We start from the raw sequence: 16,669 nt of genomic DNA, 5'->3' as shown, positions 1-16,669 counted from the left end.
GTTGTCAGAAACATCCATATCTAATATCTTCCATTGCACACTACGAATTGCCTGTGTTTATCTGAAACGTACACTAAAAGTGAAATAATGTAAAAGAAAACCTCCAGAGTACAAGCTATCCCTTAAAGCATAAAAATCCCCAAACCAACTCGCTGCTGTTTTTCTTCTTTAAAACGGGGCTTTTTTTTTTTCTGGACTGCAGAAATGTCACTGTTTTTTTCTCTCTTTTTTCACTCTTTTTTCACTTACTTATGGAAATATGATGAATATGTTGATGAAAAAAACCCATTGGTGTAACATATCAGAAACCCTATAAAGGAATTTTAGGTAATCGTTCCTCAGACGAACAGGAAGAAGCACAAATTGGCATCGCTTTTGGCTCATCGAAAGCTGCCGTGCCACACCTGGGCCTGTTCGCTGCAGGTTTCACCAGCTCCTCTTAACCCGCGGTTCTGACTGACTGAAGGAGACGGCGCCCATCCATCAAGCCTGTTTTCTTTTAATTCTCCCAGTAACAACCGGCGAAAAGAACACAGCCTACCTCAGAGCGGGAGATAGATGGCCCACCTCAGGGTAGAAGCTCTTATATGACATCGAAATTGAATCAGACCTTTGTTTTGTCATTTCAAATCCTGTCGAAAGCAGGTCCTGTTCCGTTTTAAGATATGAGATATTATAATGTTGTTTTAGGCGGTACTCGGTGTTACAGTGACATTATCAGTCATCGGTGCATGTTTGATCAGCGTATAGTCCGCTTTCTTCCCCTACACATCGTTTCACTCTTGTGCTCTGTTCAAGCCGGCCGTCATTACACAGGACAGCCACTAGGTGTCACTTTTTCACCATCTCTGACTTGTGTCCTCCTTGCTTTCCACAGCTCTCAGTGGTTTAATATAAATGCATACCTGCCGGTCCATTACCCTCTGCATTTGCAGGATTTTTTTGTTTACAATAAAAATGCAATTTTGTGAAATTGCCTAAAATTGCACCATTAATTCTTTATTGGAAGAAGGTAGAGTGGTATGGCGAAACAATGAGAAAGTGCACAGAGAGCTGTATGCCCAGTGAAAACATGAGCATTTCAAAAACTGATATTTGTTCAGTTCAATGCAGGGTTGCTCTTCAAGTAATGCAACATTCTGTAGTTTGATGAGCTTGTGGTAATGGATATTTAGACATGAAATGCATGTATATTTTTTTACATTTGGCAGTTACTAGTTGTCTTTCTGGACAACAGAGATGCTTAGAACCTGCACACTATGGAAGTGCACCCATCTTACATTGAGTGTCTTAATCCATATGTCTAACACCAAACAAAAAAGGCTTATTCTCCAGTACGAACTCACATACAGTCTTACCATCAACGGCAAATACGTATTGCCGGCTTGATTGCTAATAATTAAATGAGATGCAGTTCAGACTGTAACAGCAAAATGAATAAAAACCTATTGACTTAATAAAATGAATAACCGGCAAAAAAAAGCAAAATAAACATTTGAAGGTGTAGATCCGTGTGGTTGTTTGTGATTGTTTTTATGGGATCCTCGCGCTATGTTCCCGAGACATATAGGATCATCTCTGGCATCAGTATGCCATTTAATATGTCATCTGCCTCAGCGTGGCCTTCTGGGGCAGCTCTCTGCCGTCGGATGAACCCGGGCGGATTCCTTGACTTGAGTCCCGTCGTATTTCACCGGAGCCGTTTGTGTGTGTCGCGTCCCTAACTCTCTCCGAGGACAGTCAGTGACATACGGCTTAAAGTTTTGTTTTGGTCAGTTGAAATGGGACTTCCTGTCTTTGGGAGGGAGACGAGAACTCTCGAGTGACAAATTCGGCAACCTAGACTGACCTCTGCAGAGCCAACACTTCAACTCGTGGCTTGGAAGACGCTGAGAGATTCAGACAGGGTCACACAACAGCAGAGACTGCAGTTTCACTGAGGGAAACATCTTTGAAGCTATATAAATTTGTACAGTTAGCAACAATGACTATTATAATGAGTTATCGTTATAATAGCTGTGATGTACAGTATGTAGTAATATGATACAGTGAGTAATGTTTGTATCCAGTTAATCTCATAGGTTTTTACGTTTTTTTATTTTTTATATTTCAATTCTGTTTGAATGTGAATGTTTAAAAAAACAAAAAACTAACAGGGCCGTTTTATGTTTCTCTCTCTCCGGCTGCGACTGGCTGATTATTAACGATAACGCATGAATAAATAAATTCCCATCTCTACACAGACTTTAAAGTCAGCTTAACCTGTAGTTGGGGGGCTTTGTTCTGTAATTTGATAGCGTTCCCACGTTCCCTCTGGCTTCAAAAACAATGCGCCTGATTGCTGTTGTGCGGCATTTCTTAAAGCCTGCCTCTCTCTCTCTCTCTCTCTCTCTCCCTCTGTCTGCTCTCTCTCTCCACTCCCCGTCTCTCTCTCTCCCAGCTCCCGGGGGAAGAAAAGGAGCCTCTCTCTCTCTCTCTCTCTCTCTCTCTCTCTCTCTCTTAATTCATGTCTATTTGTGTGCTGGCTCTGAATCAAGGACCCTCGCTGAATGCCAGAATCCCTGTGAACAGAGAGTGGCTGCTGTTTGAGCCGTAATGGCGGATTGGCTGTGGTTTGAGCCATAATGGCGGATTGGTGGTAGTGTGAACTGTAATGCCGGATTGGCGGTGGTTTGAGCCATAATGGCAGATTGGCTGTGGTTTGAGCCTTAATGGCGGATTGGCTGTGGTTTGAGCCTTAATGGTGGATTGGTGGTGGTTTGAGCCATAATGGCAGATTGGCTGTGGTTTGAGCCTTAATGGCGGATTGGCTGTGGTTTGAGCCTTAATGGTGGATTGGCTGTGGTTTGAGCCGTAATGGTGGACTGTCTCTCTCAGGGATCTGGGTCAGAGGGAGCTGGTGGAGGTGGAGGATCGCATGAGGGCCGTGAGCGAAGGCCTCCTCCTGAAGCAGCAGCTCATCAAGGAGGGAGCTAACATCTGGCAGGAGAAACAGGTAAACTCATCCCACACACTCTCACCCCCTAAACTCCCTCTTTCCTTCACCTCTCTCTTTCTATCTTTCTATCACTGCTTTCTCTTGCTCCCTTCTTCCCCCCTTCTGTTTCTTCCTCTCCCTCTCTGTCATAGCTCACTGCCCCTCTAATGAAGGCTTTTTGAAAAATAGTTAGTGTCTCGTTTCTGCCATGTCTTTCTCTCTCTCTCCCTCTCTCTGTCTCTCCCTCTCCCTCCCACCCTCTCTCTCTCAGCCCCTCTGTGTCCAGTGCCTTATCCATGCACCCTCTTGATTTTTTTTAGCACTGTTTTCAGGAAGACGCTTTTAGACTTCAGAGAGTGATGCTAGAGGGTACTGGATCATACCAGTCTGCATGTGGCCCTGGCAACGTATCAGGAGTATCACACACACACACACACACACACACAGTCTCACACAGACACAGACACACACACACACACACACACACACACAGTCTCACACAGACACAGACACACACACATACACACACACACACACACAGTCTCACACACACACACACACACACACACACACACACGATAAAGCACTAAAGCTGGGGCCTTTCAGGCCTGCACACACTGGTCACCCGTTTTCAAAAAACAGCCAATCAGCGCTTCATCAAGCATGTAATTAATTTCTGTAATTATTATATGTAATTAAAATGAACAGCTTTCCAGAGTTAACCGAACAGGCGATTTCCTTTGGTAATCCCGTGGCTGATGAACAGAAAATTATGCGTACGATATTCCCATTGTCAGCAAGAAGACGAATCAAGATACAAGAACACGCGTGTAACAGCGGGTGACAGGACCGTGATATCACACAGAACCCGAGACTCGCTTTGAGGTTGAATGCGTACCGACTCCATGTACAAACACTCTACGTCAGCGCTGCTCAACTCCTCGTCCTGCGGACTGCAGTGTCTGCAGGTATTCGCATCTACCGTGCGCTAAACCACCTGATTTCAGTATTATTATCTTATTATCTGAACCAAGCAGGTAAAGTAACTCAGGTGAAATCGGGTTGAGTTGCGCTGCTCTACATATTCATGAACTCGGCCATCTTGGACGCCTGAAGGTGTTAAAGCGGAGGAGAAATGACAGGATCGCGTCACGTTATAGCTGGAAAAACCTCACCAGGACACGGTTTCAAAAGACAAGAGGTGAATAATAAAGTAAAATAAAACCATGTCACAAGATTTCCAGCTGGTATTCACCCAGAGTAGCGCGCTCGAGGCTCGTGTTGGTATTTTTAGTTTCTCCCGGAGTATGAATGAGTGACAGTTTGGGGCTGAGATTATGTTGAAACTCTGACCCGCCTGCTGTTGCCAGCACACAAACCTGGCCCGGCCCTTTATCTGTCAGCGAATCTCCGCCTCTCCCTCTCACTCAGGGGAACGGCTAAGTCTTCAGTCCTGCTTCTGAAATATCGCATCCAGACTGGGTCAGAGTTCACATTCATTCTGGGCCTTTGTGGCAATATGGTGGCCGATTTTAGCTTTGTGGTGCATCTAAGGTCTCGGTGAGAGGAAAGGGAGATTATTTATCTGTACTCTGTGTTTGAGGGACGTGTCTTCTCCCCCCCTCGTTTCCACATATTAGCGCTGGTGTGACAACCGCAAAGTGGGCCCAATTACTCAGGGCGGCTGCGAAGCGCACAGCGGATGATCTGGGAGTGTACCTAACACCGTGTCCCAGACAGGTAGCCATGCTGCGAGGTGCCAGGTTTACCAAGCTCATCATCGCATTATGGACAAAACACACCACACCACAGCGCACACACCACTTACACACACACCCACACTCACCATAGACAAACACACACTCACGCACATCACGCACATCACGCAAACACACACCATACTCACACACACAGTCACCACACACACACACACACACCTTCACACACTCACACACACTCACACACACCACAGGCACACACATGTTATTACTTTTATCATAAGTGGTGGCGATCTATTTACAGGGATATTAGTCTGATTTCTTTATCCATTTTCTCCTGAGACAGCGCTCACGCTTCACACACGTAAACCTGCACTGTGTTCAGGCATCCTACCTTGTACTTCTGGCCCTGTCTTTACCTGTTTCTTTGTGCTCTTGCTCTGGCTTTCATGAGTCAGACGCAGGAGATCCTGGGCCAGAGAGCTGACGGCATCCTGTCTGCAGCTGCTCAGTGAACCTCAGAGGATGCTGGGTAATAGCCCAGGGCGGACCGCGCTTGAGGTTCACATTTTAGCTGCTGGCGTGTTGTTCAGCCTCACCGTCTCAGCTGTTCGTCAGCCTGGTGTGATCCTGCATATTTGGCCTAAACTGTGTAAGCCACATTAAGCTAATTAGCTTAGCGCCAGACTTTGGCTGTTAACCAGAGTCATTCAAACCAGACCCATTGCAGACTGACATTAGTGCTTTAGCAATGTAGCGTAGCGTGTACAATGCCTGTTCTTTCCTATTGTGAATTTCTCTGCGCAAGCGAGTCTGAATAAATGTAATGGAATGCTTTGGGGTACAGTGGAGCACCTGTCTACTATTTTGACCCTCAAATCTTCTGCTACATAAGCTCAGGTCACACATCTCTCCTCTCGTATGTACTGGCTGTTTGACTGTAATCTCAATGTGGTCTAAAAAATATCAGTGGTTAGTTTAGGCCTCGGAAACAACTTTGGGCTTACATGCTATTCATATCATAACTTAAATTCACATAGATACAGTAAATAGTAGTTATGGGCCTACAGTGACTCAATAGTCTTAATTTATGTTGGGGGTTTCTTTGGCATAATTGAGGCAGGTTTTCCTGTGCTGTGTGTTTAATAATGGTAAGTAGTGATTTCATTGATATGAACTCTTTTCATAATCCCAGAACACTTTGCGGTGAAGGGGGGACTCTCCTCAGCTTCCCCCAGTGTGGTAATGACAGCGGTTCGTCTGTATCCTCTTGCTTCGTGTACAGGACTCGTTCACCGTTCAGGTCCGCCATTTTGTTTTTCAGAGCCAGCTTCGAGATCTGCAGAGAGTCGGCGAGCAGCTTCGTGCCAAGATGGAGGCCCACAGGAAGAGGGAGCGCAAAGCAGAGGGCATGCTGGGATTGCTGATGCCACAGGGTGACGGTGAGTGTCTTTCCACCTCCCGTTGGCTCCTGAGTGACAAGAGAGAAGCCCAAATGCGTAACCAGGCAACCAACACAGGCAGAGGGGGAGATGGCTTAGTAACAGATATCTGTGCCAGCCTCCTGATTGGCCCTTGAGCCGAGCTGATAAAAGCAGGGACACAACAGCCGTGGCGCGAGTTTACTGGTCGAAAACAGAGGGGAGCTCCACCAATCACAGAGTATGTTAGTAAACACTAGAACAGCACCAACCGTGATTGGTGGAAACTGCATCAGGATAATGCCCACAGGAAGTCCGTTAGTGTAGCCAGGAAGTGTCCGCCAGTCATCCTTGACATTGTTATCCTGGTTGTTACCAACAGACACTGTGATTGGTTGAGAACCTCTCCATTTTCACCCGGTACAGTGATGGCACCATGGTATTATCTCTGCCCTGGGGGGTGTGCCAGCATGTGTTAATCCCCTGCCTCTGATTGGCTTGCTCTCGCTGCAGGGAATATGTACTCCGAATGGGAATATATTTAAATAGAAATATATTGTTTATATGTTGCACCACTTTGCAATTATATGCACAGGTAATGCACATAAATTGCTGCTGCCCCCATATAGTGGAGTATATATTTTAAAAATGCACTTGTGTGAAGTATTTTTGTTGTTATTTTTTTCAAAAACGAATATAATGAAAATATGTTTTGCTGTATATTCCATTTGTGAAGGGGCATGGGCGGTAACAGGGATGGGTGGGTTTCTGTTGGGGGTCTGTGCAGTATGATATGTCCTGTAATCTGATATAAACTCGCCAGCCAGCATTTAAAAATCACCTTTTCCACACGCAGAGTGCAAACAACACAGAGCGCCCTCACTTCTGCATAATTAATCTCCATCCAGCCTCGCAGCGGGACGGGGAGAGAGTAGGGCAGGTGTCATTACGCTGATAATTTACGCCGTGGACTCGCCTCTCGGTCTCAATTAACCAATAATCAAGCGGCCGTTCCGCTGCGGAAGCTTCGATTCGGGCGTCCGCTAAAACAACAACAACAACAACAGCAACAGCAGCAGCAGCAACAACAGCAGCAGCAGCAGCGCGTGCGCGCGGGGTAACGCCGGCCTTAGCGCTTAGCGCTCACCGGCGTAGCGCGCAGAGATTGATTTGCCGTCTGCGTCTGTCTTGCCCTCTGGAAAAACTTCGGATTGCGGAAAGGTCACCCGGCCTTCCCTGGGAAGCGGCGCTGCCATCCGTCATTATTCCGACCTTTCCCGGGCCCTTCTCACGGCGGCGCACCGACGCGCGGGCGGGGGTATCGGCCCCGCCGCGCTCCGCCAGGCCCCTCCATTAAACGCGTCTTTAGGCCGCATCATAACCATCGATTTCCCCTCGCCAATCAGGGCCCGTCGCCGGAGACGGGACGCCGAGGCGTTCGGCTGTTTCCCCGGGCGCGCGACTGCGTCTGCCGTTTGACGAGGGATGAGAAGCGCTTTTTATGATGTTATTTACGGACCCTGGCCTTGATTAGAGCTGGGGAAATCAGAGTGCGCTTAATTACAGAGAGAACCGTTAACCGGAGCCGGCGCATTACATTATGAATTGATTAGTGCAAGGCTCAAATCATAAGTCTTATTAATCTGCAAACTGAATAAATCAGCCGCGTTTTATGGATCCTGCATGTGACTTTATGACTATTGTTTAGTGTTTTAAAGTTGATAAGGGGCCTCATGCATTTTAATTTGGATTTTTGCATAATTGAAACAGGGGGCTGGGGGAATGTCTTGGGGGACGTACAGTAAATTTTCGCTCCAGAACTTTTACCTTGATTGGATATCAGATGTGATCTCGCTAATGCATTGCCCCCCATTCTGGGTTTCCACGGCGCCCTATATTTCCTGGTGCATGCTGGGGGTTAGCGTAGTAGCACCTCTTCTCGGCCTTCATCAACTCAACCCGCTTCCTGTGTGAAGTATAGGAGCAGCAAGGTGAAAACGATGCATGTTTGGCTCCTTTAGGTTGTGCCTGAAGTAAGCAGGAGGTGAATCCGCATGCCTGCCTGGTATTAAAGTCTCTTTAGCATATAGTGCCGTGATTCCTGATTTCCTCTATTGCATATTTGTCACAGCGAATGGTTTCTGATCATAAGGAAAAATGTAATATTTGACAGAGAGAACCCGAGTAAATACAAAACACAGTATTTTATTATATTTATTACACACACACAAACCAGACATACACGATATAAAATGAGATAAAAATGGCCACGGTTTTTTAGTCTGTTGCAGTATAATCTAGGGGTGCCAATGTCCGTCCACAGAGCACTTGAGCTGTGTCTCGTGTTTTCATCAGAGAAGGGTCCCTGCCATTTTTCTGCCCCCCCCCCCCCCCCCAACATTAACAGCAGCTCAGAGACACAGGACAGGGCGGAGGTGTCCGGGTGTCCATTCCAAAAGACGGAACTCGCCGGAACAAGGTTGGAAAAGTGCTGACGTCCGCATGCCTGCGGACCTGGTGCAGCACCCGGCTCCATTCCAGGCGGTACTGACCCGACAGCCCAGCTGAAATGGACCTGGTGCTGCGCCCCGGCTTCATAACGGCCGGTACTGACCCGACAGTGCCACTGAAACGGACATTAAAACGGCCCCGTCGGGAGAGAGCGCGCCCTTTAGAAACGGCCGGCGATGAAACAAAATGGAGTCCTCTCCTATTATTGCCACAGTTGATCAAGTCGGCCCCCTAGAGTTCCCCCTCCTGCCTTTATTGAGGATTTTAAAACATCCGTGCTCTCCGAGGAAATTAAGTGACAACGGCAAATGAAAGGGGTACTCCTCCAGGTGGTGGTAATAAAGAGAGAGCGGCTCCAGATCACTCGCAGGGTAATTGTACATATTTACTTTCGCGGCCCAGGTCGTTCGCTGTATTTCCATTGAAATGTAATAAATTGTCGCTTCTGGTTCGGTTTCAGAAGGGCGACTTCACGCATGTGGAATGTTGGAACTGTTAACAAGATCAGAATGGATTCCGGTGACATGGAATCGATGAATTGCAAATTGAGATAAATTTGTTTCGTTTTTTTTTTTTTTTAAATGTGCAAGTGCGGTAAATTGTTTCAAAATACAATACTATATATATATGGGCAAATAAAGGTGAAAATTATACAGTGTATGTCATCTAAGCTTGTACGCATCAGCCCTTGGGTGCACACGCACATATACACATGCTAAATTGACGTGAAGATGTTCAAGCAGTCAAACCAAATATGATTGAATAAGACGAGGGAGAATGAGGTCATCATAATCATAGCCACATAATAAACAGACTGGCTATAGTGAAGGAGGTGAACAGTTCTTTTGTTGGAGTGTTCATCTAACGGACCTCAGGATGCGATTCCGGGGAACACAATACCCACTGAAACACAACACAGTGGGCCTGTGTGTTCGCCCAAGACACGATTTAAGACCAGGAAGTGTGGGGAAGGTTAATGCACGCCAAAGAAGGTTAATGTATCAACCGTTCCTTTATTTACACTCATAGGGCATTGTCATCGCTAGATCTCATCTTTTCTATAATTGGATTGTCATAATTCATTATGCATTATTATTCATTGCTTTGGCATCTAAATTGTGAATTAGCCATATATTTCTCCGGGTATTATTTGCCTCTCCCACTGATGATGCTCTGGGAGACCTGGGCTAAACGGCGCAGAAGGAAGGAACATCCTCTGGAAACGTAGAGGCTCCTATTAGTGTAAATAGGCGTGTAATTGGGGAAATGATGTGGGTTTATGTGGTTCTCTTTTCTGAGGCCCTTCTCCGTACTCCGTAATGGCTGGGACAGTCCCTATGGGGGTCACGCGAGGGATTTTCCACAGTAATGATGTTTCTTTGATGTCCTGATCCCAACAATAACCGCCGTTCCCTGCGCTACACGCGTGCGTACGTACGCGCGGTCTGTTCTTTCCATTTCTTCGACCCCGATATTGGAATTGTTTTCCCACATGAAGGTTTGTCTTATAGCTCATGTTATTATTAAAAGAATGTGCGGAGCTAAGGTTCGCGCAGAGTTCAGACCGTTCCCCGAGAATGATATTGAAATAAGCTAAACAGCTGCCTTGACTTCTAAACATATTTCAGTTTGAGACACTCGGGAGATAGAGTTAAGGGCTGATTGAACATCTTAACCGAGGAGCAGGGACTTGTTTTATACTAAATTTCAGGTCTCTACATAACGGGAGAAAATTGGTTTGGAGAAGATTAAATTGGAGGAAGGGAGTGAATGTAATCATTTCTAGAAATGTCTTTACCTGATGACTGTACCTTGCCGGAAAGGTTGTTTACTTTAGGCGGGGGGGACAGGCTGATGTAGAATAGTATTTGGTTCCAGGATTTGAGGAGTTCTGTGTATCTGACACTGAACATGATTAGAGATGTTGGGAAGGAGATTTTGGAGAATCTGCTTTAGAGGTTAGTGTTGGTTGAACTTGAGATATGTTTTGAATTCAAATACTTGTTTTGAATTCAAATACTTTTCTGTGCTCGATTGATCTCGCCCAGTGCAATTTTAGGCAACCAAGAGGACCAGAAGGCGGGGTTTGCACGTTTTGTGAGTATTTAATAGGTTCCCATACACCAGACAAGCTCAGCAAAGCGTGGAAAAGTATTTGAATCCTAAACAGTCACATATTTGACCCAGGCCTGGTTCCATCCATACAGTAGATCAGGGCACATTTGCGTTAGATCATACAGGCCAGTTTTCACAGTGCTGAACTGACTGAAGATGTGTCAGTAATGGATGATACTACTACACAAACCATGGGGATAAAAAGATAAATGAAGAAGTCAACACCAAGTTTAAATCACTTTAGTTTCAATGGGGGTGATAATAAAATAAGAACTGAAGAAGGCGTGTAGAATTTCTGCAGACAATGCTCATTGGAAACAGATATGTAATTATCAAGCTTAACAACTCGTAGCATCAGAACAGTTAATACAATTAAGCTAAATGCGTTTCAGATGCGTGTATGCAAATGAGTCTTTACGATGCAGTCTATTATATTTCATTTAAACACAGGGACCAGCATGACGCTCGGCTCCTTGACAGATTGGAAACATCCCGTATAAGGCAGGCTGTGTTTAGGGCATGCGTGGGAAGGTCGCACTGATGACTAGCACAGTGAAATTTTCAAAACCTTGTGGAAATATTAATTTATTGTCATGGACGTTGTAACTAGGGGTAGCTGCTGCAGAGGATTTTCTGGCATTTAGATGGACATAGCGTTGCTTTAACCCAACTGGCTAGAAGCAGGTGCATTAGTACCATTCCATCTTGCATCACTCTTTTACTTAATGAATTGTCTTCTAAAATCACAATGCTGTGGCCTTTCGATACGATCATAGATTGTGTACAGACATCAGAGTAACGGACAGAGAGTAACAAGTACTGAGATTATAAGAAAGTTCTAACTTGGAAAAAGTTTTTCACGAGCCCTGGTGAGATTGATGTCTGATTTGAGAACCTTGCAGGAGATGAACCATTTTAGAACATCTTGACAGCTTGGTCAGAGAGATATAAATGAGTAATATACTTGGCAGATCTCTGTTCAGGTTTTCAGTGGATAGTCCAGTGTAGAGTTTGTGTTTGACTGTGTCTGTTTCTGGTTTTCTTGCCAACTTCTTGTCTAAATTAGGCTGCTTAATTAGCCCTTACATTTAAGCCATCTGACATTTTAGCTACAATTGTAGATAAGCGCACAAATGACAGAGAAAGACTGTTCTTGTGTCCCTGTATTTCGTTTTTCTGTGATCTAATTTAGCCAGGGTAACAAAAAACGGCTTATACCAGCCCTCCAGGACGAGAACTGCCCACTCCTGGCCTAGTACTCTGATAGCTGTCCAGGAGATAATGCCATCTGTTTGTTAAGCTGTAGCGTTAATACAGGCAACATCAAATGAAACAATCCTCTGAAATAATCGTTTTCATTCCGGTCTGCAAAATGTTTGCCTGGAACATTTTGGCCTTGCAGCTTTCCCGTTAACAAGCCACAAAAGGCCCATCAGTGGAGGACTGAGCTCCATTAGGTAGAATGTCCAGGTAAAACATTCGATGTGAAAGCGGCCGACATCTTGACATTTTCCAAATGCCGTAGCCTACTTTAGCTAGGCGATGGCGGTGGCAAAATCCGGTCTCCTCCTCCTAGAACAAAACCCCCCTGATTCTGGGCTTGTCAGAGAATACGGTGTGGAGCATTGATAAAAGTGAACTTTGATTAGGATGCGAAAGGTTCGTCGCCCGGCGAATGGCACTGTGAGCTATCTGTCAGCTCAATGGGCAATCTCCCATCAGCCCCCGTTCTGTTAGTAATTACATTCTCTGAAATAAAGGTACAAAAGGTGTCTAAAAAGATACAAATGCTTGTCGCTACCATGCAGTACATGAACATAAAATGGTACCCCTAGCCCGCAATATTGAATTAATTTCAACATTTATTTCTTGGAAAACGAACTCATTTGCGCCCAAAGAGAACATTACTGTACTTTCAAGGTACATTTGGGAAATTTGTCCGTTATCGCTGCCTGGTCGTTGGATTCGCCCCTTCTTTCATTTCCTGATGCGGCAGTGGAGACACATCGCTGCAAACGGAGCAAAAGGATATCAACCAGAAGCTCACACCGTATACAGCTGCGCGGTATCATGGAGGGAGCGATCGGATTATGGCCGTCGGCAAAGAAAGCGGTGTTTGTGCCGCGAAAATGTCACAACATTATGCAAGCGCGTCTGCAATCTTCCCTTAGAAATGACAGGGAGTGCAGGCACTGGTTAAATGTGCTGTCAGCTCCCAGAATACGGGGCGAATCTTAAGATAAGCCATCCCAGAAATTGCCATAATTAGCTAAGTCGTGTACGGAAAGGTAATTAGCGCAGATGTGTGATTAGCATCGTGGAAGATGCTTTTTCCCCCCATCCTCCTTCAAGGCAATCATTTTCTCCTCTGCATTTCCAGTGCCACTGCTGATAAAGCCTGTTAAATAATCGGCGTGTTATCTAGGTAAATGCGGTAGCCTACTTTTTTAATGATTCGCAAAAATAAAGCGCCAAGGTAAAAATTAACGTCTGAATGCGAGGAGAAAAATCATTTGTGAACTTTCTGCAGATAATGTTCCTTTTCAGGGCAAAAAACATGGGTTTTTTTTCTGGAGGTTTTCATCGCGGAACATAGTACTGGGTGATGAATGCTCCGAAAACTGCTTAAAATAGCTGCTTCCTGCGCCTGCACAAAGTGCCTTGATTGCGTTTTGATTCTGCCCTGTTTTTCTCCATTGAAGAAAACCTTCCCCGCGCCTTGTAATGGTCCCTTTCCTCGGCCTCCAGTCAGCGCACAAACCCTGTTTTTCATAGCCCGAAATCTGTTCCTATTCAGGCCATATAATGTTAAGTTTCTGTAAAGTACAATTAAATATGAGCAATTATTTGAGTGTTTTCTTTACTTTATCTGAAGTGATAACTTGGTTGGTTACTGAACCTGACACTCCTGTGGAAATTAACAATATTGAAATTAAAGGTCAAACCGTGTCTTTCTCTCTGAACTTAAAGGTACAATAGGCAATTTCGGACTTCTAACGGTCAAGAGAGGAATAACAGCGACAAACTTCAAACCAAAACTGTTTATACCACCCCCTTCTCTGTAAACGCGCTGCCTTTGAAACTCCATTGGCTGTGGCAATTAAAACCAATTTTCAACCAATGAGCTTGAATTATTGTTCAGCAATACAATGTTTTGTTACAGAGTGTCGGGCCGTCAACGGTATGTTTTGAAACCCTATAAACACAGGGAGAGGGTGAATCAACATGTCAGTGAGAGTCTTCCAGTGTTAGGAAGGGATTTACAATGGTCTTGTAACAATGTTTAAACACGAAAACCGTTAAGCAGTTTGTCTGAATTTAGGGTTTTGATGTGCAGTATATGATTAAACGCTTTAACGTGATTGTGACTGGATATGTGACTCATAGTCTGATTTAGCACTGGACATCGGGCACATTCATAGGATGCATTAACGCTGTGACGGCGGTCTGTTAAGCATAGAACTTAAGGGCACGGCCTGTACAGTACATTTGTGATCTAATGTCGGCCATTTTAAGTGTAAATGTCAACTGTGGAACCCTTATTGTTAATTTTCCCTTCACAGACAACCGGAAAAAGAAAGGACCTGAGTCTCTCACTGACTTTTTCCAAGAACTGGACTGCAATAAAGACGGCAGGTAAGTGGACTAATGCATTCTGCGTAAATCCAAAGACCACCTGGACGTCCACTCTGTGAATGACTCAAGGGGCATTTTCATTTTTTTTTTCTCCAGATAAAAAAGTACGGCAGGTGAGACATTCATGTGTTCCTTACACATTTACAAATGTGCATTTTCTTAGCGTCAGGAGCTTATATGACATGACGCAGCGTGCAGCTGTTGGCTTTGCCACGAGGTTAGATGAACTAATTGTAGGCATTTGTGGTTTTTAATTGTGAGGCGTTAACTACTTTTTAAGGTGTGGAACCTGTACTGTGCTGAATTATTTCAGGGAGAGAAGGGGCGATTACCGTAGCTTAGCTTCCTACTGCTACACAAATGGGTCGTTGGGAAATCAATGCCTAAAGCCAGGAAGCTGTGGTTTAATTCACAGACCTGACTTTGCAAGAGTGTTTTTAGAAAAAGGCAAACAAAGCAAATGGGCGTCTGAGGCAGATCCAGTGTGTAATGGGCACTGAGAATCCCCCCGTGTCCCGTGCGATTCGCGCTGAATCTCCACTGTCACACAACGCTTCATTTTTTCTCATCAGTCTTTTACTTATCTGCAGTTTATTCCGCGCAGCCCGGAATAATTCTGCTTTTAAAACGGTTATTTAAATTTCACCAGCGCTTGCAGAATGCGCCCAGCCCCTGGTTTCACCAATGAGGCTTTTCCTTCTGGAAAGATAAATAAATAAATAAATAAATAAAAGGAAATCGATCGTGTTTGAGCTAAGCTGGCACATTCTCCGAGCAGCCCTTAAAGCTAATGCGCTATAAAGCATATGGGCGTATTGAGGGAAAAGTGCGAGTGCAGCGTTTATTGTGCTGTGGCCGTAATGCGTTTCCCAGCTCCAGTCGACGCTGTTATTCAAACCACGGCGGGCGGAGATCGTCTCCCCCGTCTCCCAACTGAAATAAAACAAAATGGCGGCGCGGTGGTGCAGTGGAAAGCACTGTCCCTCCCTCAGTGACAGCTGGAAGGCGGCAGGTTCAGCTCAGCCACCCACGGATGGTGTGTACGCACTACTTAACAGGCAGCTTTTCTTTCATGTATTTTTCATCAAATCTGTCTGTATTTACATTAGTTTGCTAAACCCGTCACGATTAGTTTTCTAGTTCTACAAGCTGCGGCCTTCCAGGCTTCACTGAGGGAAGGAAAGTACCTCGGGCGTAGCACTGTCGCCTCACAGCAAGACGGTCCTGGGATGAAATCCCGACTGGGTTGTCTGTGTGTGGAGTGTGCATGTTCTCTCCGCCTGTGTGGATTTCCTGAGGGTACTCTGGTTTCCTCCCACAGTCCAAACACAGGCCGGTTAGCCTGCTTTAATGGCATTAACACTGCTTTGGTCCTCTTGCTGAGGGACAACTGCAGCAGACTCCAAATGCAAACTCCGCGCCTAGAACCAAGTGTAGATCTTTTGTTAGTTTTCTTGTGAATTAACTAATGATGCATAGTCACGCAGATGGCCAAGAAACAGCCAATTGTCCAATTACTGCTCTTTAATCTCATAACTATTGTTTTATTTCAAACCCAGTGTGCAGGAATGGTGTGATTTCTTTTATCTTAGAAACATTATTGTGAAGGAACTGAATCGACTTAATTACTTATTCAGAAATAGTGTTCTTGATGTGTATTTCAAACTAACCAGGACACTGTGCCCTTCATGGGGAAGGTTAATGTGGTTATGATCAAACTGTAGACTAGAATTCGCCTAGAAGAAAATTGCCCTTCAGCCTGTTAAACACAAACACATCTGCCAGAGAGCGTGAAGACAGTAGACCAATCAAATTTGCCTTGGAAACTAATTAGCATATGCAAACACAACCTTCTTATTGGCCTTGATGACAGCCCCAGCAAATGCAGGTCTGGTGTAATTTAATTTGCTGCATATAAAAAAAAATGGCTAATTGTCTTCTGAGTATAATTCAGAGGTAATTGTGCAACAGGTTCTTTGTGTGGTTTTTGAAAATGTGTTTTGGCTTATTTACGTCATTGGCATGACTGGCCGTTCGTGTTTTCAATTTGAACGAACTGACTCAATGCTGTTTACGCAGCAGAAAGGAAAAACATAAATATTGTGGTGATTGCTATGGAAATTATTTTCACCCTTATAATTGTTTTTGCCCCCCCAATGATCCTGCAATATTTGTCTTGAAAGCTGTGAAAATTGAACCAGGCTGTTTTTCCGTGCAGAATATTTTGGCGCTCTCCGGTGTCAGGGCTAAAGCTACGCTAACCGGCTTCGGAACGAGGCGATTGATGATGG

The 16,669-nt window shown here is 45.0% G+C and overlaps 1 protein-coding gene across 3 annotated transcripts in view; it reads left to right on the top strand.

Annotated features, from left to right (window-relative positions):
- LOC133135385 (glucosidase 2 subunit beta-like) overlaps positions 1–16,669 on the top strand; it is a 133,708-nt gene that overhangs the window by 7,660 nt on the left and 109,379 nt on the right. For all 3 annotated transcript variants that reach the window (XM_061252345.1, XM_061252347.1, XM_061252346.1), the window contains 3 exons: positions 2,878–2,995; positions 6,020–6,137; positions 14,306–14,378. In XM_061252345.1, coding sequence (XP_061108329.1) covers positions 2,878–2,995; positions 6,020–6,137; positions 14,306–14,378 — 309 coding nt within the window. The remainder of the gene's footprint in view (positions 1–2,877; positions 2,996–6,019; positions 6,138–14,305; positions 14,379–16,669) is intronic.

This window comes from Conger conger, chromosome 8 (genome assembly GCF_963514075.1).
Source record: "Conger conger chromosome 8, fConCon1.1, whole genome shotgun sequence".
Classification (NCBI taxonomy): Eukaryota; Metazoa; Chordata; class Actinopteri; order Anguilliformes; family Congridae; genus Conger; species Conger conger.
The sequence above is the reverse complement of the archived record's forward strand: the minus strand, read 5'-3'. Positions and strand labels throughout refer to the sequence as shown.